At 46.0% G+C, this 26,344-nt stretch overlaps 1 protein-coding gene across 5 annotated transcripts in view; it reads left to right on the top strand.

Moving 5' to 3' along the window:
- LOC110001537 (E3 ubiquitin-protein ligase RNF43) overlaps window positions 1–26,344 on the top strand; it is an 84,937-nt gene that overhangs the window by 26,927 nt on the left and 31,666 nt on the right. For all 5 annotated transcript variants that reach the window (XM_065962864.1, XM_065962863.1, XM_065962862.1 and 2 more), the window contains one exon: window positions 25,706–25,819. In XM_065962864.1, the coding sequence (XP_065818936.1) occupies window positions 25,706–25,819 (114 nt within the window). The remainder of the gene's footprint in view (window positions 1–25,705; window positions 25,820–26,344) is intronic.

The following is a 26,344-nucleotide window of genomic DNA, read 5'->3' as shown; positions in this document are numbered from 1 at the left end:
AACAATGCCCCCCCTCCCCCCGCCTCTTTGGAGTGAAATATCTGGAGCACTCAAGGCCTGTCAATGAAAGGCCAGCTGTTCCTGTACAGGCCTCTGTTAGATGCCCGCCTCGATATTCAACCTGCCCCTCATACTCTCCCACACACACACACACACACACACACACACACACACACACACACACACACACACACACACTGAGTACAGGCTCGTGCGAAAGCATGAAATGCCATTACGGTGGGCGTCAGGTTACACGGGCATTGCACCAAGCTATGTCCCCGCTGCTAACGAAGGATTTACTGAGAAACTTGAATGCTAGATTGCTAACTGCACAGACCAGCGTGGCTCTGTTTCTTTACTCTACCGTTCAATAACAGCTCTCAAGGCTCCTCGTTGTCAAAGCACAATTCTGTGAAAGTTAACCATCGGACAGAAATAGACTCGGCAGTCTTTAATGTTTGGGTCTCCTCAAGAAAACACAGGCTGCTAATGAGACCCCGAGAAAGAAAAGAAGGCTTATGTGTCCGGCTTGTATGCGTCTGTGAGGGAATAGATCTGTCTCCTATAGAAAATAAAATATAATGACAGCCCATGTTACCCTCTCATTATCCATAACTAGCTTCAAAGCAACAATATGTGACTTGTCAACCTTAAAATAGTCGTTTCAAAGTCAAACGAAGAGCACAATAACTTCCAACAGGGAGAATGGCGTCCACAGAGCGCCACAGTCGCCTGCTTTTCAGCACTATGTAACTTTGGCAGCGGGTCGAGGTCATCTGGTGAGTAGTGAGTACGTCTTTATGGCACTAGTTCACACAGCAGCCAGTTAGCCCGTCTCTGTACTGTTTGATACGACGACTGAGGCTAAGAGGAAAAGGACGGATGAAGATAAGAAGAGAGAAACAGAGAGAGAGTGAGCAAGCGAGAAGCAGAGTGAGATATTATTCAGAACAGACTGAGATGTATCGTTAGCGGTGTCATCGTCAGGTTTGATACGAATAAATCAATAAATCATTCTGACAACAAAAAGTCGTCTCTCTCCTCGTCCATTGAGGACATTTAGCCACGGACTCCCTGAAGTCATTTGTGTTTAGTGTCACTTAACAAATGCTTTACCTACGATCAGCAGTGAGCATCGTGCCTGGTGAATATCACCATATATGTGCTTTTAATCTGTGGCAGTGGCGTTTTGGAGCAGTACTTCTCCCCAGTGTCATTTTTGAGCTTTAAAAAACAAAATCAATACTTTAACAGTTTCCAGCTGTGTGAAAAGTCTCCTGTGTGTTCTCCACACATTGTTCAAATGTTGATAACTTGTCCACAAAGTATGATTGATAAAAATGAGATTTTGGTTCTCTGAATATATTTCCACATTTCAAACCGTGTAACAAAATAACTCTCAGTTGATGGATGGCACGGTGATGTTGCAGATTGTAGCGTTGGTGTTTTTACTCATGTGGAGGGATTGGTTTCATTACAGCACGTGGTAGACATGCTCTGCATAGCCCAAGGATACAAACTAGATATCTTTTGCATCTGATATCAGCTCAGATCACTTCTTGAGTCTGGTCCATCACAGGTTGCGTCACTGTTTTTCCTCCCAGCAGAGGCTCTTTCTCTCTCTGAGTGCTGCTTTTAAGCTGTCAAGGAATTATTATTCCTCCACTTTTTTATGCCTATGCTTCATTTTTCAAAGGTTTTTTTTTTTCTAACTCCTCTTTCTCTGCATTGCTCTTTGTCAGAGTCGGGTTAGCTTAAATGAGTGGACTCCATTGTTACTTGGGGCAGCCGCCTGCTTGCAGCTGTGGATGAAACTATCTGGTGTATTTGGCACGGCGCCCGTCTTGGGCCTCAGTTTTCTAACAGGAGGAAGAGGAGGGAGGAGGCCAACACATTGGATGTGCTTGATGTGGCCTGATGGACAGCAGACAGCTTGACATGTTTGCATGAAAACAGGAGCGCTCTGAAAAGGAAAGGAAAACGACTTCTAGTAGAAGATACAACTCAGTTCAGATCAGTGGCTTGTCCACGTTTAGCTTGTTTACACGGCCCATACATACTCTGCATACGACAACATCAAACTACAGTGTAAACTCTTCCTTCATCTCTGAGCTCCACGTTCCCCACCGTCCCTCATGAGACACAGCTGACAGACTAAACATTAACATCTTATCATTTCTTCCGCCTGATGAATTACTCTGCTGTGCCCAACGAGTCTGTCCCAGTATTTCTGGAACTTTTTAAATCATATCTGACATCAGCTGAGGGTCCCATAGTCTCCATCTTCAAGCCTGATGTCTTGAAACTCCCTCATTACACATCACACATATCAGACAGTATGTAATGTGTGAAGCAGAATTGACATCACCCCGTAGTCTGGTAAAGTCCCACCAATGTACAATGAGGCCGAGATATGTCGGTATCTATCTGCACGTTTTGGGATCAGTGTAAATATAGAAAAAGGAGGTAGTTATACGTGCATCATGTCCCCTTTCAATTTCTGCCTGGGGCCCAAACAGGGCACTCTCTCGTGCATGCAGCAATTTTATGAATAAATGAAAAAAATATTAAAAACAGGTCGGAAATTTACTTGGGCGGCCCGCTTGGGTATGGTTTATATGTGGGAAACACTGAATATTGGTTGAGACGGCCCACTGGGGCCCTGTGTAGCTAGCCTAGCTGTTGTTGCTCGCGCCTTGTCATGTGAACACGGAGGTTTGTCGTGTTGCTGCAGTATTTGACCTTTTTGATGTTTTTTGCAGAGCTTGCATATTGCACGACTCATTTCCTCACCTACCCAACCTAAAAAAGCCTCTGCATGTTTCTAATAACACGAGCAGAAACGTGCTCAAACTAGGATCAATATTGGAGATGATTTTGAAAAATGGAGAGAGGTTAGAACACAGAAAGGTTTACAGACCGATGCAGAGCTGGATAAACACTGAAGCTTCAGTGTTCACCACATGGTGACCTGTGTGAGCATCAACTCTAGAGAGGAGGGGGCGGGGGGAGACTGATCTCTCCAGTGGTTAGAATCTGGACTGCAGTACCCATTTTAAACACGAGATGTCAGAGTTACATATTGCTCCTTTAATGATGAGGGGCTTTAATCACTGACTGTTAAACACAATCACTGTGACTGGGTGCTTGACTGTCCTTCTTAACTTAAACCATGTAACACAGTTTGATTGTATCACTCTCCTCTGAAGTGAATACACATGCAGTAAGAGACGGGATCTCACCGTCTGCTTTAGTGTGTGTGTGTGTGAGTACGAGTGTTGGGAAAACCTTGAAATTCCAACAGAGTACGTGCTGGACAGGAAGAGGTTTTTGAAAGCCAAACGCTCTGCACACCTGCTGAAGTCATTGTTGAGTCACTGGTAGTCATCATTCACAATATTGTTGTTCTGTTTTGTGACTCGAGGAAGTCTTCAATTTGTTGTCATGCTTGGTGGTTTTGGTTTCCAGTGGCACCCGGACTTCTGTAGCGCATGCAGAGTGTTTGGTGTGTGTGCTGATTTCATGCTGCTCTGATCAGCAGCTGAGCGGGTTACTGTAAGTGGCCAGGATGGAAATAAAGGATCTGAATGAAAGGAGACAGATTACATATTCATCCAGCCCATTTAGAGGAAGCGAAGCCTACAGAGATGCCTGTCGATGCACACTGACAAACACAAGCTCGCTCACAGGTGCGACTGTGTATCGCTCAGTCCTTTTCTCTTTTTCCATTTCAGACGCTTGTGTTTCGCCACCTTCAGCTCGCCGTGTTTTATCGTAGGCCCTCATCTTCCTGGTCTTGGCGGGTTTCTGCATGCACAGTCTTTGTCTCTTATCGCCAGTCTACCACGCTTATCAGTTCCCTTTTATGTGCAAGTTTTTTTCTTTTTTTCCCCCACTCTTGTCTTTTGTCGGCATGCTTTTAATTTTCCACAGTTGCTCACAATAAGGTCCTTCATAGTCCTGCTTCAAGGCCAGTGATGTTTCCGTCCTCAGAGAGAGGCGAGAGACTTTCAAACAGAACGCGCCCAGTCAGTGAGGTCGCTGGTGTCGCCGAGAAGGAACGGAGAGGTGCAGACATATCGTGGACAGTTAACTGAAATGATGGTTGTTATTGAATATACTCTGCTGTAGACCTTCTTTTCACTGCAGAAAAAAACCTGTGACAACATCAACCTTGTGGGTTGGGTGTGGCGTACTCACTTACTCGTGATGTCTTTTAACTTATATACAAAAAGTAAAGCCAGTTTAACGTGAGTTCTTTATCGTCTGTACTGCATATTTCAAACACTCTCCTCAGTCATTGTTTCTTGTATCAGAAGTTCCAGCAGTGGCGGCTGGTGCATCGTTCTCCAGAGTGAGCATATTTCTCTCAGAAGACCCGTGATGTGTACAGCTTAGTTTGTTAGCTTGATGCTAACACATACAGGAAAATGCCATTAACTGGCTAACCAAAATAAGCATTGCTATCATTTTAACTTGAGAAAGGATTTATTTTACTTAATATACTCAACAAACAACACCATGTGCACTCGTACTTTCAGATATATGTCTCCTTGGAGACAAACTGTAAAAAAACTGCTGACTCATGCTAGTCTGGTCTGCTGCTCTGATCCAGTGACGCTGCATTTCTGGCTCTTTATGTCTCAGTTCCTGGGACGTGTCCCTCTGCTGCCCCCTTTAGGGTGGAGGTCTTTAATGTGTTCATGCGCGCATTCTTCCAGCGGCCATTGAATCTCCTATTTCTTGTTTTGAAGAGGAGGAAATGTGCAACTTATAACGAGTCAATGGAGGCCCTGAGTGCTGGATTCTAGCGCCTAAGACAGAAAAAAAATTACCCAATCATTAACTTAAAACACAGAATATTTTAAATCTACATTTATATTGGAGATTTTTTTTACCATGATAGTTTGAGATTATTTGGGTCACTGTTTCTGAACTGTCTGCCAACAAGGTCAATCAGGCTTGGTGTTTTCCACTATTTGCCGTCTTAATGCTAAACTAAGCTAGATCATGTTTCAGACACGAGACTGGTATCGATCCTCTTTTCTAACTCTTCCCAACATGTCCACCATTTCTTATGAACCCTGCTTCTCTGAATCACTAAAGCGTGAGGAGTGCACAGGAGACTTCTAGCATGAATCTTTTCCTCCTTGGGGGTCTCTTAACTCAACAGGTGCGATCATGTTTTTGATTCATCCCCGATTTTTCCTACCTTCCCTCCTCCTTTCCCACTTTCTGCCATGATTGGCCTACAGGGCCGAAATAGACGGCGTGCTTCTGAACAGATCCACACCAAAGGAGCGCAGCAGCTCAGCTGTCGCAGGTCTGTGCCTAAGGCCAGATCCATCGCGTGCAACCACTTCAGCCTCTAATTAAGCTTCTGAAGAGAACGACAGCCTTTATTAAGAATAGAGATTTTTTTTTGCTTCCTTCATATTCCACGCCCCGGCTGCTACAAAGACTGGAAACTAAATAAAAAGGGCCTTTGGTTTACGCCCTTTTTTAACCTCTACGTCGCTCCATTTATCAAATCTATAGACCTCGTGTTTATGTTTCTTTTTTGAATGAAGTGGTCTGATTTGAATGAGCTTTGACATCTTGTTTGCTGGTGGGGATGATTGTGAACGGGGGGCTGCAGCCACTTGAAGGGGGATGACTCCTCCAGATGATCCTGTGTGTAGCAGCAACATGGACACAGCTGGAATCGTTATCTCCTTTGATATTAAGGCCGCGTGTAATGTGGAAAACACCCTGGGCCGGCTTCACTTCCTCCTCAGACGATAGGGGTTTCACATGCCAGTTGGTTTTTATAATCCCCTCGAGATTTGTAGTTTATTCCACTGGAATCAACCTTAGCTATGTTAAATATTTCCCCATCGCTCAGAGAAGGATAACATTTACTTTCGCTCTTTCTGAACCTAATTAGGCACAAATGCTGTTTGGCATGGTGGTTAGCTTCTGAACACAGTCTTCAAAACAAGTCAACCAAAGTCAAGATTGATGCTTTGAAAGGAACTGAAATTAATTCACACCTGAACTCAATGACCATGTAGGTGGGCACTGGAAAACAACAATTATGCTAGAGTGTTTTCCTCTGGGCCTTTACCACTAATGTGACGCTCCTTCGAGATGATTGCCTGAGATTCTTAGTGCGTCTCCCTCGACCTTAACAACATGTTCCCTTGGAGGGAGTATGAGGGAGGAAGTGCTTTGGATGTCACTGCCCGTGTACCCAGAGGGGTTGCATGTTGAGGCACACCCCTCCCTCCTCCCTACTCCCCTCCTTCCTTTGCCACCTCCCCTTCACACCCTTTGCACTGATCTTCCAGCACATCCGTGTCTCCCGAGGCAACAGTCCAGACCGTCTCCTCCTGAACCAGAACTGTCTGAACTGTGGGGTCCCCACACACACACACACACACACACACACACACACACACACACACACACACACACACCGTAACACACGTGCGTGCGTGCGTGTGTGTGCGTTAGTGTATGTCAGAGGAATGTCTAAAGTAAAACACCAGTAGTGAGTGAGGTCTGTGCAGCTGTTCCCAGAAGACACAGATGTTTGCTCGTATCTTAACATTCACCACTGAATGAATGTAACCCCATCATACCCGTTACACTGAAGCCACATATAGTGTGTGTGTGCGTGTGAGTGGCCCCTCCTCATTGTGTGTATTATGTTGCAATGACCCATTCATCCAGTTTTGGTTCATATCCTCCCACTCACTCCAAGATTAGAGCTGAAGCACTTGAAAGTTTCTACATAACTTTATCAGGACTGCTCCTGAAATCCTCCTGACCTGGTTGTTCACACATGCACCTCACAGTGGGAAACTGGAGGGTTGGGGGGGGGGGGTCTCCTGAGACATGACGTTAAGCAAAACGACACGAAATGGAGGATGAAGCATCAAAGTCCTCTGTACAACGCTATAATGAGAATATGTGTCTTTCTATCAATGCTACGTGTAGTTGAACAGAATCACAATGTGAACTAAAGAGTGGAGAAGAACATACTGGAGAACAGGAAACATAATGCAGCAGGTTCATTAGAGCACAGAGATGGTGGAGGTGGCGTGCAGACAGTCTATGGTCGTGCAGCGATCACAGGGAATAAACGTCACCACCCCCTCCCACTCGCTCCAGGTGAATTCTCCTGATTATATCCTGCTGAGTTCTCACATCAGCTCACTCTGACTTTCTGTAGAATAAATACGAGGAGGCTGGAGGAGAAATAAAGTATGGATAGTATGGATGGTGCCATCCGAAGGTCTCTCAGTTTAACTGCACTGTCTTAAGACACACAGTGCTGTTGACTCCTCCCCCTCTGAGACAAAGCGCATCTATTGACAGTCAGAGGGTTGAGAAGTCAGCAAAGACGTTGTCTGAAGCTAAACAACCATGTCAACTGACAAGGTTCAGGAATACATGGACATGGCAGAGACGCCACTCTCTGTTGAAAGTTATAGTGACCATTGAGACGTCTGTTTAAAGGTGGAAACGTTACATATTGTGGCTTTAAGCTGACTACCAACTACTGTGTTCTTTATTGTTCAGCTTGTTTATGAGCCTCTGCATGTTGTGTGAGCAGCCAGAGCTTTAATGGTTTCCCTTCAGGCTAAGTGATAAATGTTTTCTACTGGATGGGAGGTCTGCAGTCTTTGGCTGACGCTCTGCCTTAAGAATACCCAAACTATGCGTAAGAAATCCCAGTTCATTTATCGTGGAGTAATGATGAATTACTAGATGAACTTTAAGGCTGGGTTTCTAGTGCAGTAAATCAGTGGCTCGTCACTCTCGAGTGTCCCGCTTTGAAGGAATTAAGAGCTGCCAGTTAAGCAGCCGTCACATGAAAGGCACCCTGGGGCCAAACAGCACTGAGTAACACAACAAGGGAGTCTGTTTAAGAGGTCTGGTTTTTGTCAAGCTTAACACGTTTTCTTCTTTTCTTTTCTTTTTTCCCACCCCAAATTTATGAAACGTCTGCTTTTATTTTGAAAATCATTCTTTGAACTGAAACAGAGGCTTACAACTCACCACAAGACGACTTCCTTCAATCAAAATGTGATTGTCTGGCTGTAAAATTTGAGCCCAGCGTGAGTGAAACTTTATCTGTTGTTGTTCCTGCGTGCATCGGGACTCATGGGTAGGACAGCGGGAGTAATGATATTCCCTGTTTAGTTAACCTGAGTGATGTGTCTTGCTGGCACCTGAGAGGAGCTTCTGTGTGCCAAGAATCACAGAGCGAGCACGAGATAACCACTTCTCTTCATTGTAATGTTGCCTGAGCTTGAACGGTGAAACAGCCTCTGCTATCAGGATGACTCACATCACGTCATGTTCTAATGTGATGGCGATAACAAGCCTAACAGAGCGTCGCCATGACTCATCATCTGCATAAATCACACGTCTTCTTATATCGATTGAACCGCTTAATCCCAGCTTTAGGATCGGTCTAAATACTGGAACACACCTGACACACCTACAGCTCGCCTAATGCTTTATGAGCATCAGACAGAATGAATTCCTCCACACTTACAGAGCTCGATGAACGCCGTGAGTCACGCCTCCTGCAGGCGCAAGAAGTCGATTAAATTAAATGGAGGGAGGAGACGGAAACAAACACGGGATCAGTGTGTTTAAACTGTGATCATTTGATAGAATGGAGTGAAAACTGAACAGTCAGGAGAAAGTCAGAACTCCATGGAGGAAAGATTAAGACTGCACAAGCGCTTCATTCCTGTGTTGTCTTTTGGGTTTCATGGAACCTATTTAATAAAGTTAAAAACAAACCTGATTACTTCTAAAGGGGAAGAGATTTTGTAATGAAATAGACGCAGGTGTAACTTTTAAATTATTCAAACAACATTTGACATTTTCCAAAACAAATAGGGCTTTCACATTTGCAGAAATTTTTTTTCCAGGAGGAGCTGCATGTGTGAACGCAAACAGCCAAATTGTTTCAAACAGCCAGGTGAGGAGAATATCTGGAGCAGTCCTCCTGAAATGATCTAGATATTTTGTGTGAAAACAGATGAAATGACTCATGAAGATTAAACGTTGGTCGTTGTAACCTTTAAAGACTTCATCACTAGCGAGCTGATCACTTGTTTGCAGAACTAACATGTTGCCGTTAGTTCCAACTCTTTTGCATTTTGTACCCGTATCTTACACTAAAAGCCACGAATGAGAACATGTGGTTTAGAAATAATGGATGAAAATGATCGTGATTGAAGGCTGGCGTGTTGTAATTGATGTTGTTGTTTCCCGTGTGCACGCAGACAGATGTTAAACAGCAGCAGAACAACCCCCACCAGCTTGTTCCGAGCTGTTTAACTCAATCGTTTAAGGTTGATTTACTGCACCTCCATCCGCAGCTCTGTCATTTAACCATTATCCCGCCATGATAAGCAGGTGTGAGTGGGAATGGGAGGGCCGTGACAATCTGGAGGTGCTGAGTGGTCGTAAAGGTCAGGGTCGGTCGGGCTGTGATGTGGTTAACCCGGAGAAAGCAGCAGCGTGATTCAGCGTGGCATAGTGGCAGCTGGTCTCTGCCACGCAGAGCCCCGCCTCCGACGGCCAGGACTATAAAAGCTGGTTCTGATTTGCAGCCCACCCACATAGCTGCTCAGCGTGAATGGACCTAACTCGAGGAATGCTGTGCTCTCCTCTCCTCATCGTTTCCCCGCCAGAAGTTTAAACGTATGTAGTTATTTACTACAGTAGAGGTTTTGCTCCCCCCCCGTCCCCACTTCTCCTTCGTCTTTGTGCCTGCTGCAGGTGTGTGTGCATTCAACCGAGGAGATGTTCTGGCTTCTCTACAAAGGCTCCAGCATAAAAATGGATCAGGAAATTCGGGTTCCACTTTCCCTCCCCTTTTATGGCAGCACAAGAAAAAACCGCCCCCGGACTCCGCTGTGGCTGCAGGGACAGTGGTGAAAAGTTATTGCCATTTTGTTATTATTATAAAAGTTATTGCCCCCCCCGAGTGTTAGAAAACGCTTAACCAGTAGTCTGTAAGAAAACACATTTTTAATGATTTCATGGCAGGAAAAACCCGAAACAGGACTCTCTGTTTGTGCCGCAGGCGCTTCAGCAGACGGACTGGACTCAGGTGACTGTTAATAACACTGCAGGAGCGTAAGCATTGTGGACCCTCCAGTTGAGACAGGATTTCTTAAGTCTCCTTTCATGTCATATGAGGTCACCTTCTTTTGTGTCCGCTGCACACACACACACATTCACACACACACACACACCTCAGCACAGGGACTCCTGGATATCCATAGTCGTCACACCCTCAGGGCCGGAGGAAGGAGACCCGGCAGAGGAAGTGTAAAGGTCTAATGTGAGACTGCTGAGTGACTCTGGAAAAAGAAAAGATCAAGTTGCGGGGAGGGGGGGAGGGGGGGTGTTCCCGGTGTATTGTGAGGATGAGTTGATCTGTCTCTGTGAATGGGTCTCGTCTCTGTCACCAGGGTCCTGCTTGTGTGGCAGACCTCTGCTCCTGCCCGCCAGGCTCCAACCGCAGAAATTTGAATTCCTTTGTGATACAGAGGAATCCCATTCATGAATTTTCAACTTAAAAATGGACCCCGGAACAATGACAATGTCATTTTCTACTGTTATCTGACACGCTTACACACCAGGATCTACGAGTCGCTTATTAAGATTTGATGGAAGAGAGGTGGCTATGGCTAAGGCTAACGCTAAATGTATACGCAGTTCTTAAATGGGGGGTGGAGCTCACTGTCCGGCCTTCCTGAGGGGTCGTGGGACTAATCAGATGAAACACCGGTGATGGGATGTTCCCACTCGACAACCCGGTGACTTCCTGACTCTTTCTGCTTGGTTGAAGTGGGGCAAAAGGGAGCCAGGTACTATCAGGATTGTCACTGCCTGGACCTTCCATGTGCAGAGACTGGGTCTCTTGAAGGTGGTGATGCTTTTTTGGTTGCCGTGGTGACTAATGGCCATGTGGTAGGTGATGTCACTTTATCAGTAGGATAAAGAGGCAGGACTGTAGTAAAGAGTGTCTCCTCTGAACGCTCATCCTGTCATTAGGGACAAGCATCTTGTGATTATTTCAAACTAAAAGGAATGACATGGTCATTGAATAAGATTCATTCATGAATATGGAGCGTGTTTAGAATAAACAGAGGAGCGTGAATATTAAAGATGTGTGTCTTTGTACTCGAGCATTCTGCCTGTCGCTCACACGTCCCTGTATGTTAAATACAGACTCCCTTTGATTCCAGCCCTCCTGGTGTCAACCGGCTGGTGTTTACGTGCTCAAGGCTCGCTGCTCGGCCCTGTGAAATTGTAGGGATTGTCAGCTATAAATCCAGCATAAAGACAAGGCAAGGACAAGGGGAACGCTCGGGCCCGGGACAAAGGACGCGCAGGGTTTGAAGAGAGTGACCCCATGAAAGGCTGGGAGTGAAATAAATATTCCATCAGGAAATGACTTACGGAGCTCCCTGGACCTGACACCACACTGCTTTAGTCATTAGCTGGAGGCTGAAAGTCAGAAGCAGAGTGAGGCGAGCACACTTTCTGGTCTCCTCCTCTGCAGACAACACAGCACGGAGGGTTCAGGATCTTTGTTTACGACGAATTCGAGCCAGCAATAGTAAAAGAAAAAATGCAGGAAAACTTCGAGTGCAGTCTGTGATGACTTCAAAGCTTGTCTCTGTTTGCTGCCACAAATCTGCAGAAAAGCAGCAATGTTTAGTTTGTATGCCCAGAGAGCACGAGGCGTGGCTAAGGTACGTTTCCATGCACCCTAACCTCTCGGCCAAAACCGAGCGGGACCTGTTTGGTGACATCTGCCGGCTTCTAAATCACAGACAGACTGTCCCTGCAGAGGAGATTTATCTTCTACCAGAATACACTGCCCTGCCACGCAGCACAAGTACCAATTTAAAAGCTCTCCTATGATACGACAGCGCGGCGGTGATGACAGGCCGCGCTCTGTTCCGGGTTCTCCTACCTTTCATCCCACAGAGTGCAGCGGGACAGCTGCTGAAAGACCTTTATAGTCGGAAGTGCGGCACCATAGTGTAGCTGCTGCGGTGCAAGAGCGCCTTGTTTGTGTTGTCCTGAGACACTCGGCATGCTCGTCCTGTTCTGTAATTATGCGTCAAATATATTTTAATGAGGAAGGAGCGCTGAATAAATGTCATTTGTTCTTTAAAGGATATTTTGGATGGCGCTCTATCTGAAGAGTTTTTTTCTCTCTGGCGCCCAGACAGAGCTGCTGTAGGTGAACGCCGTGGAGTTCATTCACAGGACTCGAGACTGTGTGTTCATGTCAGAGTCTTCTTACTGAGATTTCACAGCTCTGTGAAAACGAAAGCAGCAGCCACGGCTGTGTGTGTGTGTGTGTACTGTATACACACTGTTACCGTATAAGACAGCTGATTTATGAGTGTATACTCGGAGGAGAGTTTTATGACTGTATATACAGTATGGATGTGTTTCATGCCGGCGGTGATGAGTGCGTGCTGCTGTTGGAAATGGCAGATGTTATCATACCACCTTCTGTGTGCAGACTTCAAGTCGTCCGACGCTGAAGAGAAGTGTTTACATTTACAGTCGGGGGGTCTTAAAAATCCTGCCTTTAACTACGTCACAGTTGCATAGAGATCTAACTGTATGTTTCCTCATGTTCAGTTTGATTCTGCACTCAACTTGTTTTAATGGTCACGATCCTTGCAGTCATGTTGCAGGAGGCCGGAGCCGCCCAACTTTACATGCAGGGGCAGCTTGCTCAAATACAATACAGGCTTGTCTGGCAGGCGAAGGGGGGTCATGGTGCGTCAATATGCCTTCAAATGCACAATCCTTTTAAATACAGATACAGCGATATAAAACTGAACCGATAAAAACAAAAAGAATAACATGATATGAATCTAAGGTCATATCGCCCACCACTACTACCAAGTTGAGGGTGGTTTTAACGTACCACATGTTCATGTACATTCACACACACACACACAGGTAGTAGGTGAGAGTGGCGTTCCAGCGGGCAGCACTGTTTACCTGCCCACTTCAGCGGATTCCTCAGCCGGCTGGCTCAGACGCGGAGGTGCAGGCTGCGGTGCCTGTGTGTCTGCCGTCTACAGCGAGACATTCTTCTCCTGATATCACTACCGCACACTCAACAAAGATGTTGAAAGGCCGGACTGAAGGCAGCGAGGAGGAGAGGGGTGTGTGTGTGTGTGTGTGTGTGTGTGTGTGTGTGTGTGTGTGTGTGTGTGTGTGTGTGTGTGTGTGTGTGTGTGTGTGTGTGTGTGTGTGTGTGTGTGTGTGTGTGTGTGTGTGTGTGTGTGTGTGTGTGTGTGTGTGTGTGTGTGTGTGTGTGTGGGCAGAGAGAGAGAGAGAGGGAGGGAGGGGTGGGGGGTTTGAAGAGAAAGATGGACTCATAAAATTAACTCTGGTCAGCGGGGCCGGAAGCCTTGAAGTGTCGTGCATGTGGAGGGAGAGCAGGTGTGTGGACGTGCAGTGTGTGTGTGTGTGTGTGTGTGTGTGTGTGTGTGTGTGTGTGTGTGTGTGTGTGTGTGTGTGTGTGTGTGTGTGTGTGTGTGTGTGTGTGTGTGTGTGTGTGTGTGTGTGTTGAAGTGAGTGCATCTGTGTTTGAGTAATAAATAGAGTGTGAGTTCCGGCCTGGCGGACCTTGAGCCGGGTGTGTTCACATACTGTACACAAGCTGTGCTGGTGAAGTTGTGTTCACATGAGCCTTGTTGTGATGCAAGAATTATAAACTTTGACAGGATGGTATCAGGCAGACTCGACTGTGCAAACCTTTTTATTTTTACTGCACCTGCACCTCATGATCACTTAAAGCCATGCATGTGTTGCATTACGACGTTATGAACAAGAGGTAACCGCTCAGGTCCGGTTAGTCCTGGAGCAGTGTGAGCGCAGGCCGGCGGGGGAATGGGGAAGGGGACAACTCGGCCTAGTGTGAGTGCACCCTCAGCCTCTCTTGGATGCTCTTTTTTTATTCCAAATCATGTTGCTAACCTGCTGACAGTTCACCTCACTAACCGTGAGAGGATCCATCAGGTGTTTTTAAAGCCTTTCACAACTTTTCCAGCCTGTTTTTGGCCACTGTTCAACTTTTGTTTAATAAGTTGTCTGGCCTAAAACAATGAAATGTTTCTGTTTTTATTGACATTTGACACAACATACTAACTTTTAGGATGCAGGGTTAAACAGTTTCATCTTCACATATTTGTAACGTATGAAAGGCATGAAGGCGACACGTTATACAATTCAAAGTCAAATGCACAGAGATGCTTTGATGTTAAACTGCATCAATCATAACTACTCTCTTGTCACTGTTTAACATCCTGTTTTCTTGGTTAATAATAATACAGTAGGTCTTGTGTGTGCATGCGTGTGTGTGTGTATGTGCGTGCGTGCGTGCGTGCGCGTGCGTGCGTGCGTGTGTGTGTGTCTGTGTGTGTGTGTCTGTGTGATATGGAGATGAAGCGACTTCAAAGCGGCGAGGCAGCATTCTCTCCGCCCGGCCTGTTTACACTGCTCAGTGGAGTCTGCATTCCTCTGTCTCATTTTTCCATGGCATTCCACGAGGAGCTCCCTGCTCCTGGCTGCGTGCCCACCACTCATCAACCCCTCCCTCCAGCCCCCTGTGCCCCCCCCCCCCCCCCACCCCCCCACCCCCCTCCATACAGTACATACATACTTCCGCACAGACAAACTGTACACTTCATTTGTCCATTAAAACGAGACAGGATCCAGCTGGGTCTGGATCATGCAGCACCCACCAGCAGGGCACCTCTATAGTGATAGGAGGGGGGTAAGAGGAAGTGCCCCGTCCCCCACAGTCAGGTGGATATGGAGACGCACAAATGTCAGGCCACGTCCCAACAATGTCATACAGAAACATCTGCGTGGGCTCGTCTCTAAAAGCTCTCAGCTTGTGTCCTCGGCATAAATCGGGCCGCTCCAACGCCCGCCTCCGAGCCCGAGTGAAATATAGCAGCGAAAACGAAAACAATTATGCTGCCAATTACAAGGTGTGTTGCACGCAGGCGACGGCCACATCAGAGGAATTCTCTGCTCGTGTTTTGTGACTATTTACTGGTAGCGTTGCTAAGGATGCAGCGTGTGTGTGTGTGCTCGGCAGTATGGTCACATAAACATTTGGGGAGAGTATAAATAACACGGAGGAGGCCTCTAGTTAGCTAGTTGTTGTGTTTACTCGCTCCTTTCCCTTTATGACTGCATTTCTCCGACATCGGGCCGCAGGTGATTATTGGATTCTCTGCGGCACGCCGACACATCTCATGGCTCCAGTTAGAGATACCCTGCACCAGGATGACAAAACACTCTGCAAAAAGAGAACTTTAATGGAGTTTATGTTATCAAGATCTGTTTTCATTTAGCTTACCTTTCTTAGAGGTTATGCTCCCAGTGGTTCTCTTTGCAGAAAATGTAAGATTGAGGCTCTAACACTCATCTACATGACTTGTAAGAAGGGTAAAGCATTTCAAGTGTTCATCCTCAGCGTGCAGATGTTAAAGGGATCACCTGTGAGGAAGGAGGAAGCTAGCAGGACTGCCACTCATTCGGAGCAGCTGGGAGGACAGGCTGTGATTAACGGTGCAAGTTGTAACCCCGGTAATTGAGCTTTACATTTTTCTGCAGCCGTTTAAAGTTAATTCACTTTTCACTAGAGTTCAGCCGCCAACAGGTGAACCACACCTGCTGCAGAGACACGCTGGAGGACCGCTTTTATCACACAGAGCCACATGTTACATTTAAATGAAGTGTGTTTAAAAGTCAGAAAAATGCTTCTGAAGAAAACTAGACGGAGTAGATCCACTATAAAATATAGTGATGAATGGAGGAAGGTCAGTTGCGAACTTTAAATTGACCTCTTTTTGTTTAGAGTCTGAAGGTTTACAAGGCTGACGGGAAGAATAGTCCGAGCTACAGGAGGAAGAGGGGAAGAAGTAGAGGAAATGGCGCCCTCTCATTTGCCTTTATACCATAATAAAGTCTGACCCATCTCCCTGGAATAGGGACATTTTGGTGGTCGGGTTGAAGTGGGGGGGGGGGGGGGGGGGGCATGAGATTGCATTTCCAAATGAAGCTGGATGTTCCAAACACCCCCAGCAGCCGACTGTTTTTGTATTTTATGTGTGAGCGTGTAAAACAGGCACCTGTCTCTCGTTAAACAGAAACCACACTGCATCGCTCCTCGGGTGGCACCATCGTTACGCTCCGAGGGGGGAGCCACTGTTTGCTGTTTTTTTTCATGCAGGCGTTTTATTTTGAAACTCAACCCTGTCCTCTAACAGATCTGCACACAGAACTGTATCTGTACTTTAAAATATGGTATGTACATACGTTGTGTGTTAAGGAGTAATGACTCGTTGGTTTGGGGCACACATGTGTTCCTCGCCATGCTATGGCGGTACAGCTGTATGTTTTAGCGATGGCAGTCAGTGGGTCTACCACTTTGGTTGAGACTGAAATATCTCTGCAAGTATTCCCTAATTAGCCCACAACCCAACACAAACAAACCGCTCACAGCGCAGGACGTTGTAAAAGAAGGACGGCTGTTTGGGCTAATGCTAACTGTGCATGACCGTGTGGTTTAATGTAGCATTAGCTTACTCATACAAAGCTTTTCCTCTCATCTGGAAAATTTGAACTGAGACATAAATTCACTTAAAGAATCCAAGGCCCCAACGCCCTGAACTGCACGAATACGTTGGAAACTTTAGTTGTTTGTGAAATCTCGACGATGTGAGGAAGTTTGCCTCAAATTTCTCTTCATTAAAATTAAGAAATGCACAATAATTTGGATGCCATTGCCTCTTTTTGTTGCTGCCATAGTATCTAAACGGGTATCAACATGGTTTGATTTTTACTAGTGTCATACCTAAGTTTGAAATATTGTTGTCATGACAACCCCAGTGACGAAGATGATATGAGGAGTTGTATTAAATGTGGCTCACTCTCCTGGTTCTCTGCTTCTTTTTTTTTTGTCCTTTTCTTTGTGTCTCTTTTGTTCTCATAAATTGCGGTTCCCTTCAGTGCACACCCTTCCTAATCTCTTTCCACATAGCTGACCTTAAGTCCCTCTCCATAATTGACTGACACATTGAACACAGTTGGTTTTCTCTCTGACTGATGTTGTGGAACCTGAGAGAGTTGGAGAGTGGTCCTGCAGGCCGGGGACGGGCCGGAGGAAGCCTGGAGGACGTGTGGATGTGGCCCCCGTGTCTACAGGGAAGAAGGATCACTGCAATACTAACAAACTGCCGGGGTTACCGAGCCACTGACTTGTTATGACAGGGAAGTGCTGTGTTTATGCTTCACTCAGAGCTTTGAAATGTATAGCCCGGTGCTGGCCTCGGGCTGATGGAGTGGCCCGCGTTGTTGGTAGTGTGTATGTTTGGGGGAGTATATATGCGAGCGTGTGCGTTTGTGTAAGAAACCGCAGAACCTGTGCAGGACTTGTAAAGGCCACAGGGATCCATCTTCAAGTTGTTTCCATGACGACCTCAAAGAAACACAGTTTGCCTGTGAAGCGGCTCGTCCGAGACAGACAGACAGAAAGAGAGAGAGAGAGAAGCAGGGTCATCCTGCTATGATTGAACTCTGTCAGAAATTAAAAACCAAGCTCAGGTTGTTGTTCACACTTTTGGACATCAAGTGGGTTCACATGGACTTGAGTATCCCTGTTCTGAGTCTTCTCCTGGTTCTGATCACATTCAGGATCTGGTGTTTACATGCACACAGAGAAACCTGGTTCTTCAACTCCTGTATACATGATCAATACTCATATCCTGCTTTCTGATTACTGCGTCTTATTTGTGCAGGCGTCTGTGTTGTTTATTTGTGCAATCTGAGAAAATGACTCTAATAGTTCAGGGTTTCGATGCCTTCACTCGTCTGAAGTTATAGTTTATTATTTTGACCAAATCCTGTTGGTCTTTCTGTGCAGCTTCAGTTTGTCAGAGACTTGTTGAGTAAAGTTACTCCTGGCAGTGATAATGTAGCAGCATAAGTTAAGAGTTAAGTGCTTCCACAGAGAGTTTTATAACTCCCCCGCTGGGCTCTAAATCCAGTATTTTCATTGACTTTCACTTCGCCTGAGAGGAAATCTGCCGCGGTGATCAAAGCCGAATCGTGCAGCTGCTCCTATAGCTTGGCGTGTGCAAAGTTCATCCCAGTTATACCTTGATGCTGCAGGTTTTTATGAAACCCTTGTGCACTTTGAGAGGATCAGGGAATCTGCATGTGAGCAAGTCAATGACAACATGCTTTCTTTAATAATGTCACCTTCTTTGTACGTGGGCCTTGATTTAATTTTCACATTTCCCGAGGATTTGAACTTCAGTATTTGTAAGACATGATGAGGTCAGACTCCTCATCCTGATCCAGCAGACTTAAGGACTGGGGACTCATCAGCCTTTTTCTGTTGATGTGTTCTGTCACAGCAGTAATATTGACCAATGAGAGCAGAGAGCGCTCTGCACACACACAATTCTTTGTGTGGTTTGATCTGATTGTGATTATTTCCTCTGTTACGATGGACGTTGCTGTCCGTCATTTAGATCTCTGACCTGGCGCTTTGCATTGTGGGAAACAGTACGCGACTAGTCTGAGTAAGACTGGTCTGATGCAGACTGTAGATTTTACCTGAATCAGTTCTACATCCTGGTATTTTAGGGAAACTGCGGACCTAACCTTTGTTCACATACAGCACTTTGGACAAATCAGTATGAACTACAGGACTAGAATAGTCGGCAGTTTCAAAACAGCCGGTGTCTATATCTTCTGTGAAACACTAATGACAGTCGCACCGATGATAGTCGAGGACTGAACGCTTGCGGCTGGGTTTTTTTCACCTTTTTGCACCATGAGCAGCGTTTCTTTTGACCACTCATGTCTTCATTTAAGAGACTATTTTAGCGTTTATCTCAGCCTGAGGACTTTGAATCGGTGTGCAGGTATCTCCTCTGACACGTTTCCCTCCTTAGTACTCATAAACTTTATCAAACTTCAACTTTTTCCTCACCTCCCTTTCTTTAAGACAAACTCTTCCCCTCTCTCCGGCTTCTTCCTCGTCTCGTCTGGTGTCTTTTATAGAACAGAGACTGTGGGGGGGAAGTGCACCTACTTAAAGAAAGCGCCGGGGCAAATTTGGGGCTGCTGGTAATTATTTGGGCCTCATTATAGGATCGCATTTCCCCGAGTCATTCTCTGCGGTAACCGTCACTGGATATGGGCTTGACACTGTCAATAAAGCGGCGGGGAAAGATGACACGCCTTTTGTTTTGACAGGACCAAAAGCAGTAATGTCTCCTGTTAGTTTGCATTTGCAAAGAGAGAGGAGATTCTTTTCCAGACCCTGTAACCCTGCAAACCGACGTCACTCTGGTATCATCATGTACATTAAATCTACTCAGTGCAGGGTCATGAGATCCTGTTTGATGAGGAGTTTGTATCAGTGTCATCTGTGGCAGAGAACGCTGGACCGCAGTGTGTGTGAATAAGCCAGCACTGTTTGATTTTCAGTCCAAGGACGGATATGACATTTGAGAAAAGGCTCAGAGTCTTGGCTTCTCGCGCTGTTCCTGAAGTTACCACGGAGGTTTAGACTCTCTCTGCTGCATTCTCGTACTCTCTCGCCTGCAGAGGAGGGAAGTAGAGACGTACAGAGTTACTGTTCTTAATCCAAAGTTTCTTTATCGGTTTTTACACTGAATGTACAGTATTATAATATTCACCAATGAGCTACAAGAATATCAGCAGTCCTGTCCCCAAATCCACCCACCCCAGAGTGTCATTCACACACACACAGATAAACACTGCCATAAACCATAGAAATATTAACGGACAAAACCTGAGTGATGTCACCCATCTGTTCCTGCAGGGGGTGCTGGAGTCCCATCGATGGCAGTCTCCATGCTGGAAATGCTGTCTCACTAACTTTCAGGCAACCTAATGACAGGCTGAGAGCTGGAGCTGAGGCGGGTTTTAAACCTCCTGACAAACCGTTACACCACGCCCACCTGTCAATCAGGTCACGTCTTATTGTGAATAACTCTTATCCTTCATCAAATCAAAACAGATGAGTCATCAAAACATTCACCCCCCGTACAGTGTGTGCCGATCAATTATAAGCTAATCAGACCTGTAAACATGTTAACCTCTGCTGTAAAAACAGGCTTTTTAGAATGGATGTGTATGTGACTTCCTGTGCTTCTGCAGCTAGCCTCTAGTGGACACTCAAGGAACTGTGGGATTTTTCACTTCAGCATCAGTTTCATTTTTCAACACCAGCGGTGTAGATGAGCATGTTACATATTGTACCCGACCTAAAAAGCCTCTGCATGTTTCTAATAAGCTCCACGAGCAGAAACGTGCTCAAACTAGGATCAATATTGGAGATGATTTTGAAAAATGGAGAGAGGTTAGAACACAGAAAGGTTTACAGACTGATGCAGAGCTGGATAAACACTGAAGCTTCAGTGTCCACCACATGGCAACCTGCGTGAACAGCTACTCTAGAGAGGAGGGGGGAGACAGCTCTCTACAATGTTTAGAATTTGGACTGCAGTACCCATTTTAGACACCAGGTGTCAGAGTTACATATTGCATATTACTATAAGTCACCCTCCTCTAAACATAAACTAGCCCCTGACTTCAGTGAAGACGTTCTATCGTATCTGTGCCTCTACTTGAGATTGTGTGTACTTGTGCCACCTCTTCTCAGATGCAGCACGGTGTAGAGGGACTTCCTGCCGTGCTGCAACAGTCACCTCGTGCACAGATATGTTCACATGCAGGTGCATGCTGAGGTGCCTCCAGCTACTATACATAGCAGCTCTTTCATTCATTAACCAACGCTCACACAAACACTCACACTGTGGTTTGATGTGATTCCACTGGATCAGTGTGTCATCCTGACCTCTGACCTCAGACTGAATATATTCCCCTTTCTCTCGAGTCTGTGCAGAGATCCACTCGTCAGTTAGTGTTGCTCAGTAACCCGGGCAAACACATTCAAATATCTTTGGGCTACAACATGCGGTCTTGGTTTCTCGTCTTGGCAGCTGCTTTTCCTGCGGTTTAAACAAACATTTGGTCTCATTAAAGCATCTTCTGCCAAGACAATCACCAAACTGCTTTGATTTACACCTTCAGAGACAGATATAGATCCTGTGAAGAAAAATATTTCTGGCTTGTTGATTTATGCCGAGTCGCTCTTTGAACCTCTGTGTGCCAGTGTAACCGATTCAAGAGCATCAGAAGCTGAGCTTCGTTGCATCAGTTAATTTAAAATCACTGAATAAAGATGTCAAATACCACACGGCAGTTATGATACAATAAATCTTTAAACGCCTCTTTGAAAACTGAGACAAAGTATGTCAGCAGGACTGTTAACGCTGACATCTTTATCTTCTCCAGCGTCGACCAAAAGTTCTGTAGCAGCACATCACGCTGACTTCTTCTCTCTGGAGGAAGGCCTAACCACTTCCTGTTTTATCTGATTTATTTTTGGGGCTTTATCAGAGAGATAGGACGGTGGATAGAGTTGGACATCAGAGAGAGAGAGAGAAAAAAAGAGCCACAGGTCGGATTTGAACCTGGGCTACCCCCTTGAGGATTGCACATTAACCACTAGGCCATCGGTGCACCTCTGAATTTTCATTATTTTTACCAGGAAAATATTCTCGTAGAGATATACAGGATCTCTTCTTTGAGAGTCTTGGTCAAAAATAAAAGCAGGTTTGTATCCAAACAGGAAGTAGAGTACCCTTAGTTTAAGACCATACGACATATCAAAATAAAAGCATGACAGAAACTGTTCTGAATGGCAAAACAATGGAATTTCAAACAGTATTATGTGAACAAATGTGAGATCCCCAGTATGACAAAAATACCTGGAGGTCGTTCTGATTCAGGGAAAATCTCCAGTCTGCATCAGACCAGTCTCCCTAGCACACTGTTTCCCACAATGCAAAGCACCAGGGCAAAGATCTAAATGAAGGATACATGACATGCATCCAACGCAGCATCTGGAGCCCTGTGCACATGTCCAGCTCATTCACACCATTCACACCATTCACACCATTCAGCCAATCAGAGGAAGAACCAGCTAGCCGTTAGCACCCGTCCAATAGATTAACGTCAATGTGTTTGCATCCGTGAGGTCAGAACTTGACGACTGTTTAAGAGCGAGGAAGAGTCACATCATGGTCTCTCGTGTTAAACCGTGTTATCGTTGTAGACTGCAGATCTCTCTCCTAGCTCGCCGTCTCACCCCTCATGTGAGTGTGTGTTTGCGCAGAGCAGGTGTGTGTGCTTAGTGGTGGAGTGTGAAGACAATGAGAGACACAAAGAGACTTCATGGGACGTGGGAGGATGAGTCATTCTGTACAGAAGTGGGTCAGTCCCAGCTCAGGTAGCTTGTCGTTTTAGGTGTGTATGTTTGTATGTTTGATTGAACTCTCCATTGATATGAACAAACCTGGCAGGCCTTCCAGGGGCAGAGCCGCCTCGCTCTTTATTCCTCCTGAATAATGGAATCAACACGTACTGATCAGCGTCTGTCCACTCTTGCTCAAACCCAATCTGCTTCATTTAGATGACTTTGTAAACATCGTTTTGCCCAGACGGCGTACGACCTTCGCTGAACTTAACGGTGCGGTGGCTGTTGATGAGAGGTGCAAGCTCTTTTTGCTTCCCCTCTCTTAACGCGCACTGACATAACTGCCTGGGCCTGGTTCTGTCTTGGCAGCAGATGAACTAAAAAGCTCTCTTGCTGATTATTGGCTCATGAAAAAAGAAGATCTGCAGGGCTAACCGAGGGAGAGAAAAAAGTATTATTGACTTCTCACCGCAGCTACTATTTATCCCTCCCTTTTTCTCTGACATGTATTTGTTTTTGAGGCTGTTAGATTCTTGCCTCTGAGTATTTTTGGGGTAGTCTTTGATTGTAGCTGGAGAGGAATGCCTTTAATCGTGGCTACAAAGGAACCGAGGGACATGTCCCCGTTAGTTTTTTGCAACAGATCTAGACAGATGAGGAGGAGGAGGAGGCCGAACGGAGGAGTGAGCATTGTTAACAGTCTGTGGGGAGCTGTTTGCGTGCCCTGTGGTTTCTGGTCTCTGTGAAATGGAGACTCAGTGATTTGGTTTCCCAGGCCCCCTTTTTCTCAGGGCCGCACACAAACCGAATGAAGACGTTTCAGTCTGTCCTGGCTGCTGTTTATAGTCCAGCTGCTGCATGTTTCTAAGTGGCACCAATGGTGGCACATGGAGAGCGTTTACAGCCATATGATTGGAAGTGGTATGGGTGTATTCAAAATAGAAGATAATGCTTAGTCTTGTCGACGATGCAAAACATAGACACTGTGACCATGGAGGTGGTTCACCTCAGCGCCTCATCGAGCTTTCAGAAACTCAAACCAGCCGCTCAGCTGTGGGTTTATTATCTGCTTTATGAAATATGAATGCACAGCTCCATTCATGTCGAAAACTGTCGTAAGCTCTCGACGTCAGAATCCTCTTTCTGGACGTGGCTCTATTTCAACCTTTACCACAAACCGATAGCAAAAACGAGCGGAGGTCATGGCATCATTGAAGTAATGTCATTAAAGGATTTCATTTTATTTCCCATTTTTTCCTCTTTGTTCAGGGCCAAGTTCAACGTCAGGCCTTTAATTTGGGCCTTGTAAATGTGGACTGGTAGAGGCTGCTGGCAGTGCAGCGTGCGGCAGCCACTCAAGCTCCATGCGTGGGTCTGCAAATACTACACAAAGGAGGATTCTTCAATGGAGATGGTTAACTTTGTTATTTAAGATTTAAAGCCACAGTATGTAACTTTCCCACCTTTAAATAATCGTTTCAGAGTTCGATTTAAAAGCACAATAACTTTCAGCAGGAGGAATGGCGTCTCTCTCATGGCGCCCCGGTCGCCTGTTTACTGCACTAATGTCACAGCGGGCTGAGGCCATCTTGTGATTGGTGCGTTCAGCTTTACAACTCTAGTTCAATTTGAGACCATAGGACATTCTGTAGTAACAGGTCAGTGACGGTGGCAGCCATCTTGGTTGCTATTCATAATGCAGCAGGTGAACTTACACCCAGCGTTTGTTAAATCAACGGTCTTAATAGTGTGTTCCTGAATCCGGTCAGCTGGTATTCTGTCTAGATGGTTGGGGGACCAGACACACCTGCCGGAGCTAATGGAGCATGAGTTTCAGTTTTGTCCGGCTGATGGTTAACCTGACAAAAAAGCCGATAATCACAGCACAGTTTGTAATTTGTCATTTCTTCTTTTTTTTTCAAAGCGATCAATAGTCATCTCCCTCTGTCTTTAAATCAATCATATTAATAAAAAAGGAATATGATCTTAACTGAATACAGAAGGGATCTCCCTCCTTACTGCCCCCCCTCCTCCTGTTTTCTTTTATCTGCGTGCCCCTCTCGTCTCGCCCCGTCTGCTCTCCTCCCTCTCTCCCTCTGACAGACACACACCAGCCCCATTACGTCATTCCCTCTGGACCGGGATGCCAGCTGTTGATGTCACCCTTGGGTCTTTTTAATGTAGGGATTTCCGCTGGGTGAGATGAGGGGGAGCCCCATGACCTCAGCCCACAGCCCACATGAAGACACATGAAGACGCCGTGGCAGGATGGGCCTGTACGAGGCCGGGCCGGGCCGGGCCGGGGCGGGGTTAGGCCGCTCTGCAGGGGTGTGGGTGCTGCAGGGGGATCTTTGACCTGATCAAGGAGCACTTTATCCATGCCCTCAGTGATGTCATCTGAGCAAACTAGTGATAACACGGGTGTTTTTCAGGACCCGTTTTCCCCGTCCTGCGTGACAGCGCGTCTGTAACTTGCAAACACCGCCGCGATCCCTTGAGCTCTTAAATGCAGCCTTTCAGCAGCTCCGAATTTCCTCCCTTTCAGAGGGGATCAAATGTTCCAACCGAAGAATATCTCCCGTTCTTTCAGTCCTCCAGGCTTTGAGTGGGAGTGAAAATGCCCGTCCGTGTAATTGATTTTGTAAGGTGCCAGCGTTCTCTTCCCCTTGATATCAACAGGGTACAGTGTGGAGAGGAAACGCCTCAATTTAACTCATAAAGGATTCTATAGGAACGTTTTCTCTAGAGGTGTGAAATCAGACATCACCTCGACGACACCGTACATTTGCTTTTCATCGTGTTCTTGTGACTGTTGTTGTCTTTGTGGAAAAACCCTGATATACCATATACAACAGGGCGTGACTAACTGAGAAAAATCTACATTTCCTTTGTATAGAACAGTATACATCTGGAGGACTAGGTGGTTTGTCGATCAACGGTTTGAAGACAAAGGATTTTTTGATGCAGATTTCCTAACATGAGTGATGTGAAAACATCTGTCTCTCTGGGTAAATTACAGTGTGTGGATCATGACAATGTAATAATCTCCTTTTGTTTTACCAAAATAAAAGCCTCTGTGGTATGTTCTAAGAGTTTTGATGATCATCAGGATAAAACTTTGATGTGCACATGTTCCTTGTCTACCTTTGAATTCATGCTGTCGCTCCCCCGTGAGGGCTGCAGACGAAGAACTTTGTGCAAAAGTTATCAAGCGATAATGTTTCTTTCTTCATACGAGTTGTTTACCTGTTTCTCTCTTTCCATCCGCAGTATCACCCTCTGTCTCTGTGCAACACGAGCGAGGATGAACGACAAGAGAGTGACTTCATCACCATTGTCAAACTGGAGCACAGGGTACCCCGCTGTCTGCCGCTGCTCGATAAGGTACACAACACACACACACACACACACACACACACACACACACACACACACCCTTCAAAATGCTTCATGCATTTTTTCTGATTCAAAGCCTCTGAGAAACTCCCCTCTCTGTGACCCCGTCCCCTCTCAGACACGGCAGCAGACAGATAAAGCCGGCTGCCATCTTGTCTTCTCTCCAGCACCTCTTCCGCTCTTGGACTCAGACTTTAAAGACGAGACGGTTTGAGGGGGAATTGTTTGGCAGGGGCTTGAAGTTTTGTTCAGGACGATGATCTTTCAGAGGAGGGCTTGGACAGGAGAAGGGGGAGGAGGGGGAGGGGGGGGGGGGGGGCTTAGCTCAGCACTGCAATGTCGCAAGTGGCAGTGAGCCCTGGCTTTGGATGTGAGGCTTTCAAGCCCCAGCTGTCACTGGTCCGATCCCAGCCAGCCAGAACCAGACACTCGCTGCTCTCCATTTCTTCTTCCCTCTAATATGAACGCAGCTCCATAGATTCCTCTAACTCTGATGTATGTGCAATGGTTGAC

Source organism: Labrus bergylta, chromosome 14 (genome assembly GCF_963930695.1).
Source record: "Labrus bergylta chromosome 14, fLabBer1.1, whole genome shotgun sequence".
NCBI lineage: Eukaryota > Metazoa > Chordata > Actinopteri > Labriformes > Labridae > Labrus > Labrus bergylta.
Note: the sequence above shows the minus strand (reverse complement) of the source record. Positions and strands in the feature narration are given on the sequence as shown.